This window comes from Bufo gargarizans, chromosome 3, assembly GCF_014858855.1.
Source record: "Bufo gargarizans isolate SCDJY-AF-19 chromosome 3, ASM1485885v1, whole genome shotgun sequence".
NCBI classification, from domain to species: domain Eukaryota; kingdom Metazoa; phylum Chordata; class Amphibia; order Anura; family Bufonidae; genus Bufo; species Bufo gargarizans.
The window spans coordinates 468,620,859-468,637,959 of NC_058082.1; the positions used below are offsets into that span (position 1 = coordinate 468,620,859).

At 47.4% G+C, this 17,101-nt stretch overlaps 1 protein-coding gene across 2 annotated transcripts in view; it reads left to right on the top strand.

The window, feature by feature from the left end:
• Positions 1-2,087: 2,087 nt before the first annotated feature.
• Positions 2,088-17,101, top strand: part of C2CD2 (C2 calcium dependent domain containing 2) — a 62,115-nt gene continuing 47,101 nt past the window's right edge. For both annotated transcript variants that reach the window (XM_044283699.1, XM_044283700.1), the window contains exons 1-2: positions 2,088-2,804; positions 11,765-12,566. In XM_044283699.1, coding sequence (XP_044139634.1) covers positions 12,315-12,566 — 252 coding nt within the window. In that variant the 5' untranslated portion in view covers positions 2,088-2,804; positions 11,765-12,314. The remainder of the gene's footprint in view (positions 2,805-11,764; positions 12,567-17,101) is intronic.

The following is a 17,101-nucleotide window of genomic DNA, read 5'->3' on the forward strand; positions in this document are numbered from 1 at the left end:
AATAAATACTGGGGACACTTAGGAGGGGGGCCATGCTATAAATACTGGAGACAATAAAGAGGGGGGCCATGCTATAAATACTGGGGTTACTAACGAGGGGGGCCATGCTATAAATACTGGGGATACTAACGAGGGGGGCCATGCTATAAATACTGGAGACAATAAAGAGGGGGGCCATGCTAAATACTGGGGGCACTAAAGAGGGGGGCCATGCTATAAATACTGGGGGCACTAAAGAGAGGGCCATGCAATAAATACTGGGGGCACTAAAGAGGGGGGCCATGCTATAAATACTGGGGGCACTAAAGAGAGGGGCCATGCAATAAATACTGGGGACACTAAAGAGGGGGGCCATGCTATAAATACTGGGGACACTAAGGAGGGGGGTCATAGAATAAATACTGGGGACACTAAGGATAGGGGACATGCAATAAATACTGGGGACACTAAAGAGAGGGCCATGCAATAAATACTGGGGACACTAAGGAGGGGGGCCATGCTATAAATACTGGAGACAATAAAGAGGGGAGCCATGCTATAAATACTGGGGATACTAAAGAGGGGGGCCATGCTATAAATACTGGAGACAATAAAGAGGGGGCCATGCTAAATACTGGAGACACTAAAGAGGGGGCCATGCAATAAATACTGGGGACACTAACAAGGGGGGGGGGGCATTTTATAAATACAGGGGACACTAAAGAGATAGGCCATACTAAATACTGGAGGGGGCCATGCTATCAATACTGGGGATACTAACAAGGGGGGCCATACTAAATACTGGGGGCACCTACAAGGAGGGGTCATGCTAAATACTGGGGATACTAACGAGGGGGGCCATGCTAAATACTAGGGACACCTACAAGGGGGGTCATGCTAAAGGATACTAACGAGGGGGGCCATGCTAAATTCTGGGGACACCTACGAGGGTGGCCATGATAAATACTGGAGACACTAAAGAGGGGGGCCATTCTATAAATACTGGGGGCACTAACAAGGGGAACCATACTAAATACTGGAGTCACTAAAGTGGGGGCTATGCTATAAATACTGGGGATGCTAATGAGGGGGGCCATGCTAAATACTAGGGACACCTACGAGGGGGGCCGTGATAAATACTGGGGACACCTACAAAGGAGGCCATGCTAAATACTGGGAATACCTATGAGGGGGGCCAAGCTAAATGCTGGAGACACTAAAGAGGGGACTATGCTATTAATACTGAGGATGCTAATGAGGGGGGCCATACTAAATACTAGGGACACCTACAAAGGAGGTCATGCTAAATACTGGGGACCCATAAGAGGTGGGCCATACTAAATGCTGGAGACACTAAAGAGGGGACTATGCTAAATACTGGGGACAATAAAGAGGGGGCATGCTAAATACTGGGGACAATAAGAGGGGGCCATGCTAAATACTGGGGACAATAAAGAGGGGGCCATGCTAAATACTGGGGACAATAAAGAGGGGGGGCCATGATAAATACTGGGGACAATAAAGAGGGGGCCATGCTAAATACTGGGGACAATAAAGAGGGGGCCATGCTAAATACTGGGGACAATAAAGAGGGGGCATGCTAAATACTGGGGGCACTACCGGGGGCAGCCATTATAAATACAGGGGGCATTGCACATGCTGGTGACATTACTGGTGGCATTATAAATACTAGGGACATTACAGATACTGTTGGCACTACAGGGGCCATTATAAATACTGGTTTCACTAGTGGGGACATTATAAATACTGGGGGTATTATACATTCTGGTGGCACCACTGAGGGGCACTATAAATACTAGGGGCACTACAGACATTTCAGTTTTCGGCTCAGGCAGCAGAAAGGCTAGGTGCACCCTGGATGACAAGTAGAGGCATACAAGTGAATACCATTTGCACAGAATTGCCCCCTCTGGTGTGCCAGTCACACAGCACATACACATCTTGCCCCTACACTACCCACGTGTCTGCCCCTGCTGTCTACCCCTCTGACAGGAAGCTACATGTGAGCAGCCAATCAGCAGCCGCTTTCCTGTAGCCGTCTCTTCCTGTGCCAGCAGAGACCAGGCAGGAGCACAGGGCAGTGCCAGGAGCCGCCTGTATCACCCCTGAGCAATCTAGGGGGCTCCCAGGCTTTATAGCCCTGCGGGGGGGCACTTAATCTCTCTTTTTACTTAAATTTTTTGATTGCATGAGATCACCACTGCCCTCATGCAGCATCCACTCGTTTTTTGGCGGATTCGCTGCCAGGTCCTATTGCATCATGGGATTTGTAGTCCTCCCCAGCAGTAACTGACCAGGACTGGAGCAAAGTGTTTTCAGCAGGGGGAAGGGGGCTCATGGCATTGGGTGACCAGTCTGACCAGTTCACATTCCCTGCCTGTGGGGGATAGTGATCTTATCTTCAAGCTGTGCACTCTGGCAAGCAAAGAGTTAAAAGGACCCTCTAGCACAGAAAGGCTATCTGCTCTCCCAGTATGCAGGATTGGGAATGGTTAACCTCATCATTGCCAGTTAGCACGGCTCAGCCAGACAGCGCTGCACTGTCCGTAAGGGGGGTTGCTAGTGAAAGCGGCAGCTATAGGGTTAAGTGTGCAGTGAGCGTGCAGTGTGCAGCCTACCCCTGCAGCCTCCTCCAGTCACACTCAATGCAAGGATTATGGGAGGCCCTCATTATGCAAAGCTCCCAGTCCCGGCCACTCCTCCAGGTATTGGGCTTTGCTGTGGCCAGCAGCCGGGTGCTGGGCTCCTGCGGTGTGGGATCACAAGGCCTCGCAGCTGGGGGGTTCGCTGAGTCACATGAACAGGTAGGAAGGGGGTCGAGCGCGCTGGCGACGGCGTGCAAGAGCTGTGCCCTTGAGTAGGCTGGTGGCACTGGCAGAGGACGGAGAAGTAGGACAGAGTCCCATACGTGGGCACCGTAGCAGAGACCGGTCCGGCGTGATGGTGATTGTCACCGGGGGGTGCCCAGAGGGGTGGGCGGCAGTGCGGGGGCTTCGCCGGCGTACTTTATCGCACTCTACAGTGCCAGGTTCGGGGCAAGGCGATGACTTTCGCCGCACGTCGCGACCCATAGAAGTCAAAGGAAATGGCAAAACACTATTTGGATGAAGTCGCAGGTAGACGCATAGCCCTGGTCTGATCAGCAGCGTGCGTTCTTCTAGGATATTCCAGCACACAAGGGGTTACCCGCAGGCTGTGACCTGACTATTCATACTATGTGGATGTGACTTCTCGCTGCTGCAGCTCTGTAACAATGAGAGTTCAGTTCCTGTTTGTTTCACCAGGAAGTAAGGAGCGATCGCACGGCTTAGCACAATGGTGACCCCCCCACCCTCCCCCCCCCCTTCATTTCTGACCACCTCTTTCACTTTCCCTTGACTTTTTTTGTACTTTCCCTATGACAAAACCATTCCCATCGAAATAAACACTGCTTCAAAAAATCCCCCCAAAAATCCTTTAATTGACCTCCCTTTTACCAATTGGCTACAAATTTAACTAATCCTCATATTTTTTTTTCCAGTTCCTGTGAAAGCTGGGTGACAACCAATATGGCCCCCATTCCAGCTACAGGGTTGTCATTCGCCCTGAAAGGCACACAAGGCTTTAACCGTGTCTTATAAACTAGGTGACCACTTCTGGTGACGTTGTAACGACGGCCATACTGGCGGTCGCCCAAAACGTGACGACAGCTGACAGTTCGGGGAGGACTTAAAAATGTTGGCGATGTCGTCTCGATTTCAGAGGGAAAATTCTCTTGGTTGCGAGGTTGAAGAATAGGCGTTAGTTCCCATCACACCTAACTGGCAAAAGTGTACTCCCCCTCTAATTTAAAGGAATTCTCCACCTTGGAGTAGATAAGAGTCAAATAACAGAGCAATAGCCCCCCACGTAAGCGCCGACCGCCATGGCCACAATCTGTCCGCTATGTTAGCTCAGTAGAAACGTCAGTCATCATGTTTTGCCTAGTTGTCAAAAATTATTTTCCGCCATCTCTGGTTGTCACCGCTTTCTTGAATGGTAACGGTGAGAGTAACTAATGAGAACTGTAGAACGGCCCGGTGACTACTTAGGTGGCCGATGTGATGATGGTCACCTCTGTTGTCACCGAGATTTCCTCGAAGTTATTATAGCTAAAAAAAAAACGACTGTGACCCTTTTTTCTTTTTCAATGTATATAGTTACTAAATTTTACAAGGTGGAATCCCCCTTTAAGTCACACTGTTCTCGGAGTTCTCCCATTGAGAGTCTGCTCTATATATAGATATAATTTTATAGCTTTACTGACGTCTCTGACTGTTAATTTTGGTGCCTGGAAGTGGCAGTCAGCGTTTTATTACCTGATCCTTTGGAGGAAGGAGATAATTTAGTGCTGACAGCTATATTACTATGATGTAGCCTGAATACAGAGAACTATACTGTTCAGTCGGCCCCTGAACCTCCTTCCACAATGGTTGTGCCCATCCCTGTGTATTGTCTTATTGTAGTGCGCCTTCTTTGTTATTCCTTATCTAGTCGTCTTCTGCTCGCAGTGAAGCGAGTAGTCACGCCAGGATTATATATCGCTGCTTATAATTGTACGAGCCCTTATAAAGCTATCCATCTACAAGTGGCAATACTGACACAATGGTAAAGATCTGATTCAAGCAGAAGTGATCATTCATGGGTGGCGTAGACTGTCCCTGAGTGTCGGAGGTCTTCTCGAGGAAAAAACACTGCCAAAGGTGGAATGAAAAATATAGATATATGGGGCTATTCCTTTAAAACATTCCCTACTGTGAAGTTCCTCTTGGGCACTGTGAAGTTCCTCTTGGGCGGGGCCTATGAGTAGTGATACTGACGCAATCGTAAAGATCTGATTCAAGCAGTAGTGGTCATTCAGGGGTGGCATAGACTGTCCTTGCATGTCGGTGGTCTTCTGAATTCGAGGAATAACCACTGCCAGAGGTGGAATGAAAAATACAGCTATATGGGGCTATTCCTTTAAACCATTCTCCCTGTTCCCAAAATAAAAATTAAAGGGGCTCTCCACTTTGGACAATGTAGGGGGAGTTGTATTGAGAGATCTGCTAGTGAACTACATAGAAGAGGGGAAGACCCCTAGAAAGGACCCTATTATATTGCTAGAAGATCCTCATCATGACTCTTGGCCGATTCCCCACTTGCTTAGCTGCTGTGAAGTTCCTCTGGGGTGGGTCCTACGAGTAGCGATACTGACGCAATCGTAAAGATCTGATTCAAGCAGAAGTGGTCATTCAGGGTCATCGTAGACTGTCTTGCATGTTGGCGATCTTGTGAACTCGAGGAAGAACCACTGAAAGGTGGAATGGAAAATATAGATATATGGGGCTATTCCTTTAAACCGTTCTCCCCTGTTCCCAACATAAAAATTAAATCGGTTCTCCACTTTGGACAATGTAGGGGGGGTTGTATTGAGAGATCTGCTAGTGAACTACATAGAAGAGGGAAAGACCTCTAGAAAGGACCCTATTATGTTGTTAGAAGATCCTTATTATGACTCTTGGCCGATTCCCCACTTGCTTGGCTGCTGTAAAGTTCCTCTGGGGCGGGTCCTGCACAACATGATAGTGGGTGGTACCATTCGCCTTTCTTCATGGACTCGATCTACCTCGCCTAGTATGCTGCATTACAAGATGCCTATTGAATTAGTTGGTACTATATCATGTTTAAAAATGGTTGTCTGGTTTTAGTAACAAACCGGACAACCCTCGGCATCAGCCTGCAATAAGAACTGGTAAGTACTTGCCTGGCAGGCGCTGCCCCGGTTCTACTAGCCAGGCTCTATTTACCCATCTGCAGTGGTGATGTCATGTCGACGACATGTGACTACTGCAGCCAATCACTGACCTCTTTGGGATATCACTGAGGCCAGTGATTGGCTGCAGTGGTCATGTGTTGCCAACATGACGTCACCACTGCATAACGGTAAATAGAGCCTAGCCGGGAGAACTGGCATGGGATCTGCCAGGTAAGTACTTACCAGTTGATCCCGTTAGTTGTCCGGTTTGTTACTCAAACCAGAAAACCCCTTTTAAACATTATATAGTTCCCACTAATTCAATAGGCATCTTGTAATCCATGGATGGTAGCATACAAAGGGAGGTAGATCGAGTCCATGAAGAGAGGGGGAAGGTACCGCCCCCTATCCTGTTTTGTAGGCCCTGCCCCAGAGGAACTTCACATCAACAAAGCAAGTGGGGAATTGTCCAAGAGTCATGGTGAGGAACTTCTAGCAACATAATGGGTTGTCCAGTTTGTTCCTGAAACTGAACAACCCCTTTAAGTTTCCCTGCAACGTGGTCAGGAATGGAACGGGGTGGTCAAAAGTTGATAACCCCATGTAGCATGCCTAATTGGCAAAGGTTGGGGAAAAGAACTGCCAGTCAAAGCAACCTTTAGGGCATAGCCGCATACGACATTTGAATCCTTAGGCCTCATGCACATAACCGGATGTATTTTGCGGTCTGCAAATTGCTGGATCGGTAAAATACGGATACCGTCCGTTTTGCATCCGCATTTATTGCAGACCCATTGACTTCAATGGGTCCTTGGTCCACATTTTGTGTCCAAGCTTAGGACATGTTCTGTCTTTTTGTGGAACGGGCTTACCGAAAGCATGTGCCTTTGGCATCTGTATGTCCGTTCCGCCAAAAAAAGGATAGGACATGTCCGCAAAATCGGGTCAATGGGTCCACAGATGGACCACATCCGTATTTTGCGGATGGGCGGTTTGCAGACCGTGTACGCATGCATGAGGGTGCTGGTCACTAGGAGGTGAGGTGCGGGAGGCACTGAGCTGCTCCCAGTCATTCTTCTCTAGGAGTCGCTTCCTCCATATTTGCATTTTAAATTTCCAAATATTTGATTAGGAAATGAGGAATTAGTTACATTGCTGAACTTACGTGGGAAAGAACCGAGAAAGCAAAGTCACCTCTGTCAATATTTACATGCGGAGTTTCCCAGCGCTCCCATTACACTCCGCCACCCGCCATTATCTGCTTCTGGGAAAGCTGAGTACGAAAGCAACATGGCTGCCATTACAGCCACACGGGGGTGCACTGCTCAGTCTCCTTAGTGTCCTGAAGGCAAGTATGGATGGAGCACTGTGCGGCTAAGCAAATATACCATTCGGGAGCTGGAGACAGCTGGGTGACAACTCTGCTATTGATCAAAGTGAAGAGATTAAAGGGGTTGTCGCACTTCAGCAAGTGCCATATATCATGTAGAGAAAGTTAATACAAGGCACTTCCTAATGCATTATTATTATCCATATTGCTTCCTTTGCTGTCTGGATTCATTTTTCCATCACATTATGCCCTGCTCGTTTCCATGGTTACGACCACCCTGCAATCCAGCAGCGGTGGTCGTGTTTGTGCAATATAGGGAAAAGTGCCTCCGTAGTGGCCGGGACCATAGGAGCGCACATAGCCTGGTGAGTTTTAATATAGTGTGCAAGCACGACCACCACTGATTGCAGGGTGGTCGTAACCATGGAAACTGAGAAGTGTAGAGGCAATATGGACAATCACAATACATTAGTAAGTGCCTTGTATTAACTTTGTCTACATGATTGATGTCATTTGCTGAAGCGGAGACAATATTTGCATAGAGGATGTGTATAAACATACAGCTGGTGATAACATTCTGTCCCTCCAATATAAAAATGGACTCCCCCTTTAAGTGTCTCTTAAAGGGACAGTGTAAAATAAATACTTATGTAAACTTTGTATTTGCGGGGAGGCCAATACACACCGGGTGAAGCTGCAGGTGGTATAATAGAGCAGCTGTGTACACAGTATATCAGGGCGCAGCTGCTCGAATGTGACAGGAATCCAGTATTTACACTACCTGCCATGTGTGGGTGTACTGCGCGTGTACAAGCCAAGTCGCAGCAGTCTAAAAACCATACAAAGCGCAGAAACCTCAGATGGGAGAGGCCCTTAAAGGGGTTGTCTCGCTTCAGCAAATAGAATTTATCATGTAGAGAAAGCTAATACAAGGCACTTACTAATGTATTGTGATTCTCCATATTGCTTCCTTTGCTGGCTGGATTCATTTTTCCATCACATTACACACAGCTTGTATCTAGGGGTTATGACCACCCTGTATTCCAGCAGCGGTGGTCGTGCTCGCACACTAGAGGAAAAAGCGCCGGCTGGAGTGCAGATACAAGGTGGCCGGGACAGGAGCTGCTGCGAATGCGTGCTTACGTGCTCTTCCACAGTCCCGGCCACCATAGAGGCGGCTACTTTTTCCTATAGTGTGCAAGCACGACCACCGAGGCTGGATTGCCTGGTGATTGTAACCACTGGAAATGAGCAGGGTATAATATGATGGAAAAAAGAATCAAACCAGGAAATACAAATCACAACACATTAGTAAGTGCCTTGTATTACCTTTATCTACATGCTGAAGTGAGACATCCCCTTTAAGGCCGCTTTCACAGTTGAACGCATTGCACCCGCACTGAATCCTGACCCATTCATTTCTATGGGGCTGTGCACACGAGCGGTGATTTTCACGCATCACTTGTGCGTTGCGTGAAAATCGCAGCATGCTCCTCTTTGTGCGTTTTTCACGTAACGCAGGGCCCATAGAAATAAATGGGGTTGCGTGAAAATCGCAAGCAAGTGCGGATGCGGTGCGATTTTTCACGCACGGTTGCTAGGAGACAATCGGGATGGAGACCCGATCATTATTATTTTCCCTTTTAACATGGTTATAAGGGAAAATAATAGCATTCTTAATACAGAATGCATAGTACAATAGCGCTGGAGGGGTTAAAAAAAAATTGTCTTCTTTTTTGCTGTGTGCAGGAAAAGGACCTGTGATGACGTCACTCCGGTCATCACATGGTCCCTCACATGATCTTTTACCATGGTGATGGATAATGTGATGAACCGGAGTGACTGTCACCACAGGTCCTTTTCCTGCACACAGCACAGAAGACAGACAGAAGAGATGCCGGCTGTGCGAGCAAGTGGATTAAGGTGAGTTACATTTTTTAAAAAATTTTTTAACCCCTCCAGCGCTATTGTACTATGCATTCTGTATTCAGAATGCTAATATTTTCCCTTATAACCATGTTATAAGGGAAAATAATACAGTCTACACAACACCTAACCCAAACTTCTGTGAAGAAGTTCGGGTTTGGGTACCAAACATGCGCGATTTTTCTCACGCGAGTGCAAAACGCATTACAATGTTTTGCACTCACGCGGAAAAATCGCGCATTTTCCCGCAACGCACCCGCATCTTATCCGGGCAAAAAACATGACGCCCGTGTGAAAGAGGCCTAAGGGCCACTCCCATCTGATGTTTTTGCATTGTTAAAAATAATAATAATTTAATAGCAAAAATAAAAGTTCGATAAGTCACCCCCTTTGATATGATTTGAATAAAACAAAGCCCGACCTGGGAGAACGTGCTGTGCAGTTTATGGGGTTGTCATGGGAACATAATGCACAAAACGTACATTACAGATATGTATTTCTCTATAAATAGAGCGCAGCTGAATAAACAAAAGGCTCGGCGGATCATACAGTGTCAGGATGGGGGGGTCATGGCAAAAAATTCCTGTTTGAAAGCTGCAAAATAATGAATTCTGTTGAAAGTTTTAGAATAAGCTAAAGTTAAATGAAGGTGCAATAGCCACATTATGGAGGCTTATGGCGTCTGCACAGCTGAACACACAAGAGCTTCGGCAGATCATGCAGTGTTGGGGGGGGGGGGCAGGGTTCGTAGCAAAAATTCACATCCGAAAGCTACAAAATAATGAATTCTGTTGAAAGTTTTAAAATAAGCTAAAGTTGCATGAAGGCGCAATAGCCACATTATGATGGTGGCTTACGACATCTGCACAGCTGAACAAACGAGCTGAAGATTATGTGATGTGGTGTCAGTGGGGGGGATTTCATGGCAAAAATTCACAAAATAATTCTGTCGAACATTTTAGAATAATCTAAAGTTGAATGAAGGTGCAATAGTCTCCTTATGGAGGATTTTGATGACTGCACAGCTGAACAACCGAAAGCTTTGAAGGGATCATGTGGTGTCAGTAAGCTACAAAATAATGAATTCTGTTGAAAGTTTTAAAATAAGCTAAAGTTGCATGAAGGCGCAAGAAGGACACTGATATTAAAGGGAATTACATAAAAAACAATTCCTCAATGAATGCTTGTTACCAGAGGCACTTATCATAAAGCAGGGAAAGCCATATTACTTGGCAATTTTGCCGTCTCCTCCTCTTACCCTATTACAAGGATGGCCAACCTGGGGCTCTCCAGCTGTTGCAAAACTACAACTCCCAGCATGCCCACACTGCCTGCAGCTCTCAGCCTACAGCAGGGCATGGTGGGAGTTGTAGTTTTATAACAGCTGGAGAGCCTCAGGTTGGCCATCCCTGCGGGGCCTATTACATTACTGTATATATTAGTGTAGGTTCACTTTAAGGCTACATGCACACGACCGTATGTGTTTTGCGGTCCGCAAAAAAAAATGAGGACATCCGTATGCCAACCGTTTTAGTTATTTTTGTTTTTTTGCGGATCCATTGTAACAATGCCTAAAGCGGACAAGAATAGAACATGTTCTATATTTTTTGCGGGGCTACGGAACGGACATACGGTGTGCTGTCCGCATTTTTTTTGCGGACCCATTGAAATGAATGGGTCCGCATCCTATCCGCATAAAAAAAAAAACGGAATGGACACGGAAACAAACAATGTTCGTGTGCGTATAGCCCAAGGGTATCCTCCAGAATTTACTTAAAGGGGATCTCTTCTGTCTGGTTTAGAAAATACCCGCATTCCCAATGAAATAACTGTTCTGTAGCAGGTTCTGTTTGCGCATTGTATCCTTTCCTCTGTTACTCCTCCTGGAAATGCATGGTTCAATTGACAGTTGGGAGTTACCATTATCCTAGCAAAAGGGGTGTGCCCCTACAGACTCTGGCACTGTCCAGTCACTCGAAAGAGGATGAACTGAAACACTAGGCAGAACTTCTAGAAGAAGAGGACAATTCCTTTAAGTGCTTGTGCAGATGTATTATGTATCATCTGGCATCCAGAGTTGTAGTTCCTCCCCTGTAGCAGTATATGGGGTCACACCGCACCTCTGTGTACCTCCAGTTTTATGTGCCGCGTACAGTATGTGCATGGCACTATATGGCGCTATAGTACTTTGTGTGCCGCCATATGGTGCCTGTGTATACCCCAGTCATACAGAGACATTCACCCCTAGAAGCAATGCTTTTAGGGGAAAATACCCACCAACTATGGCATCCGAGTCATGCATAGATACAGGCCGCAGAAGTATAGGCGCCATGTTCAGGGTCCGTACAACTGGAATTTTGTATGAAGCTGTAATACAGCCGTGTCTCTGTACAAATGTATGATAGGGCGGCCATAGATGTCCACGGGGACCTAATTTAAAGGGGTTTGAAAACTTTTTGAAAAACAGCGCCACCCCTGTCCATGGGTTGTGTCAGGTAATGCAGCTGAGCTTCAAGAAGTGAAAGGGGCTGAGCTGCAATACCACAGACAACCTGCAGACGAGTGTGGTGCTGTTTCTGGAACAAAGCAGACACGTTTTTTCCAAATCCTCACCATGTGTATGAGGCTTTATAACGACTGTTTCTATTCTGAGCTGTCTGGGTGGGGGTGGGGGGTGCGTTAAGACGTCTCAAGGCTCCTGCCAAAATATCTTCTCCTCTGAATGCTGACTAATCATGTGATCTCTTCTCCAGCCACTTCTTCTGGGCGCTGCTGGGACTTCAAAAATGAAAGCCCGGAGCCGCTATCTCCAGAGGAACTAGAGGGAAACTCCGCCATTCCTGGAAGAAGACCTGTTTTCCTGGATACGTTCCGCTGACTCGGAGAAGAGAGAATGGTCTTGTTTGTTTCTGACGTCCCCCCTCGAGCTACGACACAGGAGGAGACCGTGTCTCTCCAACAGGTCTGAGGCCGCGGAATTTTTTCCTTAGGTCTATGCCAGTGCTTGTCTTGCCACCTCCTCCCCTTCCTGGGATGCGGGATGCCGGGGAAAATTCCAAAACATCTTACACTTCTTCCGACTCCTTCCACTTGGGATCTCCAGTTTCTGTCCGCCTTGGAATCTTACATTTGAGGTGAACCTATCTTCTGACCTTCGACTCTGTCACTGGACATGGAACTTGTACCCCACGTTCCGTTTTATTATTTTTGACCCCCCTCATACCAGGAACCTCTTTGGGAATATAATTCAACTCTTATTTCATGAAGCTTGGGATCTCGTGGATGTGGTGACCACGCTGAGCCATGTCTTGGTTTGGAGAAGTTCAGTGGTTATGCCTGGTGACCCTCTTCTTTGCCTCCTTGGTGACCATCGCTGTATATCTCGTCCAGTACATCTTGAACGTTTGGTGGAAACGTAAAGCAAAGAGGTCTTATTCCGGCGCGCAGAGTGAGGCCGACTCTCTGCTGTCCTGGATCTTATCTCTGAATAGTTGGAGGAGTCAATGGCTGAAGACGTGGATAGCCGCGCTCAACGAAGAGGCCGGGAAAAGAGGGGTAGGTGTCTGGACATAAGTAACACTTATGAATGTATTACCGATCGGTGGGGGTCCGACCACATGAGGGTCAGTGTGCATGCTCGGTCATATGGATATGTTTAAATCTTGGGACAACCCTTTTAGGAATGCCTAATTGAATTCAAGCTGAGCGCTCAATGCCAGACAGCAGCCGAAAAGCCAATACACCTGTATTTGTGGGGGGAAAGTCCTGTGACTCAGATATTTCTCCGCTTTAAATTACCATACTCGTAACGCGTCACCTTGCCTATGGGTGTAGTTAGAGGGGGATGCGGAGGTACCAGTCCCACCTGGACCCTCGCGCCAAAGGTTCCTCTGCCATTCATGAAGACCCCAGCATTCTAAATCTCACATTGTAGGGAACGTTAAAGATTTGGATTAGGACCTCTGAGCTTTAAAGGGGTTGTCTCATCATGGACAAAGGGGGCATATCCGCACTTATATTGAGAACGGATCGGGCAAGTGAAGGAGGACGCACTGCGCATGCGCAGCCGCCCTCCATTCATTTTCTGTGGGGCCGGCGAAATATTTCCATCAGCCCCATAGAAATGAATGGGAGCGGGGGCTGCGCATGCGCGGTACGCTCCCATTCACTTCTATGGGGATATGGGAAGCCGGTTTGGTGGTGGCCGGATCGGAGTCCTCCAGCCACCACCTTGCGGGGCTCCGTTCTCGATATAGGTGCGGGTTCTAGCGATGTCTATGATGAGACAACCCCTTTAAATGACAGAGATTGGAAAGCTTGGTGTTGTTCGAGGGGTGAAGATGATCTAGAGGAGATCCTATAGACACACGGTGGACTGGACTGTGGGGGTTCCATCATCAGGAAAGGCTTCTTTACAGTAAGAGGAGTCAACGCTTGGAAAGCCCCAGTTCGCTGCCTACTGCTGCCGACTGGCATTGAGCTGACCACAGTCTAATCTAGGCCCATCACAATTGCCCCAAGGCTTAGAGTGGAAGCAGCCAGAAGAAAGTGTCACGTGAGCCCCGACCACGCTGCTGCTTGGTCACGCCCCCTGTTTGGGGGATCTAGTTATACTCTTAGGGTCCATTCACACGTCCGCAAAATGGGTCCGCATCCGTTCTGAAATTGTGAAGACCCATTCATTTTCAATTAGGCCGGAATGTGCTGTCCGCTTCCGCATTTCCGGATCCGCACTTCCGTTCGGCCAAAAATTAGAACAAGTCCTATTCTTGTCCGCAATTGCGGACAAGAAAAGGCATTTTCTATGAGAGTGCCGGCGATGTGCGGTCCACAAAATGCGGAACGCACATTGCTGGCGTCTGTGTTTTGCGAATCTACAAAACACATACGGACGTGTGAACTGACCCTTAGGGCTCCTTCACACGAACGTTTTTTGCGTTCCGTATACGTGCTGTTTTTTGCGTTCCGTATACGGAATCATGCGTTTCAATGGTTCAGGGAAAAAAACGGAATGTACTCCATGTGCATTTCGTTTCCGTTTTTCCTTTCCGTTGAAAGATAAACATGTCCTATTTTTGCCCGCAAATCACGTTCCATGGCTCCACTCAAGTCAATGGGTCCGCAAAAAAAACGGAACACATACGGAATGTACTCTGCATGTCTTCCGTATCGGTTCCGTTTTTGCGGAACCATCTATTGAAAATTTTATGCCCAGCCCAATTTGTTTTATGTAATTACTGTATACTGTATATGCCATACGGAAACGGAACAGAAAAACGGAACGGAATCAGGAACACTACTTTCCTAGACCACTGGACGGCAAATCTGCCTCGCTGTTCAGTGGTAAGGTGGCAGCAGTCCGCCACCCACTGTGGCATCTATATTGGCACACCCAGCTTTTCAAGGAACAGATTACTTTTTTATTTATTTTTTCTATCTTTAATTTTTTTGGGGGGGAAATGTTCCTAAAATCAAACAATGTGGACCCTTTTGAAGTGCGCTCTGCGGCCTCCGCTCCACCGCCTCTCGTCACCGCAGTCACCATCTGCGCTGTCCATTATAATGACAAATCGCAGGACGGATTGCCGGTGCCTCTTTTATGGGGCTTTTATTTAGCAGCAGAGATTGAATGTCAGATTAAATTTAAAGGACGCGGAGTTCCGGCCAGATTTATGGCGAGAGTTTTTTTTTTTTTTCCCTCTCGTCTGCCGTGTGATCATTCGGACGTGATTATACGGCGTCTCTACACACGGCTGGCGACAGCAGAGGGGCAGCGATTGATTACCTGTAAATTGAATATTTAAGAGGGAGAAAACAGAATTAAAGCGAGAGCGAGAAAAAATCAATGGCAGAGATTTAAAAATTTTATTTTATTTTTTTGTGCCCTGAGGGGGGCCTTGGCCTTGGTATGGGATGACTGATGTATTGTAGAAAAAGAGGAGTGTAGCAGCTCTCACCTGCCCTTCCTTTAGTTGTGAGCACGGACAGCCCGTGTCAGGTGCGGGCGGCAATGGAGAAAAAAAGGGTTGAGAAAATCCAGCTTCAATTAAAAAGGAATAGGCGTTTATTCAGCTTGCGGTTAAAAACTCATCCGAGGATACAAAATAGCAGTCTTGTCTAAGCTTTTCGGGCTACTAGAAACAATTCCAGCCCTTCTTCATGACATGAAGAAGGGCTGGAATTGTTTCTAGTAGCCCGAAAAGCTTAGACAAGACTGCTATTTTGTATCCTCGGATGAGTTTTTAACCGCAAGCTGAATAAACGCCTATTCCTTTTTAATTGAAGCTGGATTTTCTCAACCCTTTTTTTCTCCACTGATGTATTGTGTATTGAGAAGCAAGGCTTTATTATGGCGCAGCTGTTGGGTTTACACAGCTGTTCCTCCACGTACCACGGTCACTGCTGGAGATGCGGCTCCGCATTTTCCTGATTTACACTTCTGTCGTCTGTACATAGCCCAATGTCTGATAGGTAGGGGACCTAGTAGCGGGAAGAAGGGGCCCCAGCGTTGGGCGCACTTGGGAGGGGGCTTTTCTTTTGTAATTCCAAGAATCTAGAATTAAACACTGTCTGCTGCCACCACTAGGGGGAGCTCCTTACATATAGAGTTCATGGAGTATTGAGTTCAATGGGAGCTGCTTAAGTCTGTCTGTATGCAGTGAGCTCCCCCTGGTGGTGGCCGCACAGAATTTTAATTTCTCTGTCTATGCAGGTGATTTGGAGCTGTATCGGGACAAAATGGGACTTGCAGGGCTTTAAAGATATATAAGGAAATCCATCAGCACGGAATTTTAGACGTATGGATCCTCTCTGTCCTGGACGACCACGGGCATAGCATTAACCCCTTCATCATCCTAAACCATCAGTGTTAAAAGGAAGCTGTCACCTGTACTATGCTGCCCTCACTGAGGCTGATATCAGAGGACTGCAACTTATGAGCTGGCAGTCAGTACTTTCGTAGCACCCACCAGTGAGGAGTCCGATGAGACTCGTTGGCCCCGATCTCCCCCACCTCCTGACCATGACCGGCGGGGTTTCTGTTGTGCATAGGAAAGAAACCTGTCGGTCATTGTCGGGAGCCTGCTGCTACGTTCGTTTCAGGGGGCTCCAGGTGGTATGGGGTCTACACCATCCTAGACCACAAATGTTATTAGGGATTATCCCTTTCACCAACCTAGACCACCATGGTATTGGGTAGTAACCCTTTCACCACTCTATACCACCAGCGATATTGGGTATTAACCCCTAAACTAGTGAAGCAATCTTCGCTGTGGTCACCAACACAAAGTAAGGCCTCATGCACACGACCGTTGTGTGTTTTGCGGTCTGAAAATTGCAGATCCGCAAAACACGGATGGTGTTCGTTCCGCAATTCGCGGAACGGCACGGACAGACATTGATATAACTGCCTATTCTTGTCCGCAAAACGGACAATTATAGGACAGTTTATATATTTTTTTTTTACGGAGCAACGGATGCGGACAGCACACGGAGTGCTGTCCGCATCTTTTGCGGCCCCATTGAAGTGAAGGGGTCCGCATCCAAGCCGCAAAAACTGCTGCTCGGATACGGACCAGAACAACGGTCGTGTGCATGAGGCCTACGGAGCAGCGCCCTCCTTGAATTGTCCCCTATTGTCACTAGTCGCCATATATTCACCTTCATTCTTACGTTCAGCGGTTGGACATCCACCTATTACAGAGGTTGCTATGGATATCCATTAATATACGTGGCAGCAAAAAAGAAATGATTATCCTCGCGTGTAGGAGCAACCTCCGCTGAAGGGGTTAATGGCTCCGTTCCTGCGGCGCTCGTTACCAGCCATGAATAGATGGAAATTCAGTGACATTTCCATAGATCCTGGCTGAGGCTTTACCCCATGCGGACTCGTGGGCATTTGCTTTCAGGGTGTGTGGGTGTCTGGAAAGAAAGGCTGGCATAGGGCATACTGCAGAGACGTAGCAGAGCTGAGTTTGTCATTTGCTGCAATTCATCATGATATCGGGCTCTGTGCAGGCCGTGGTGACCCGTCGGGCGCTGGAGACTGTAATGGCTGTCCAGACCACAGGGTGACCCAGAAGAGAATATGT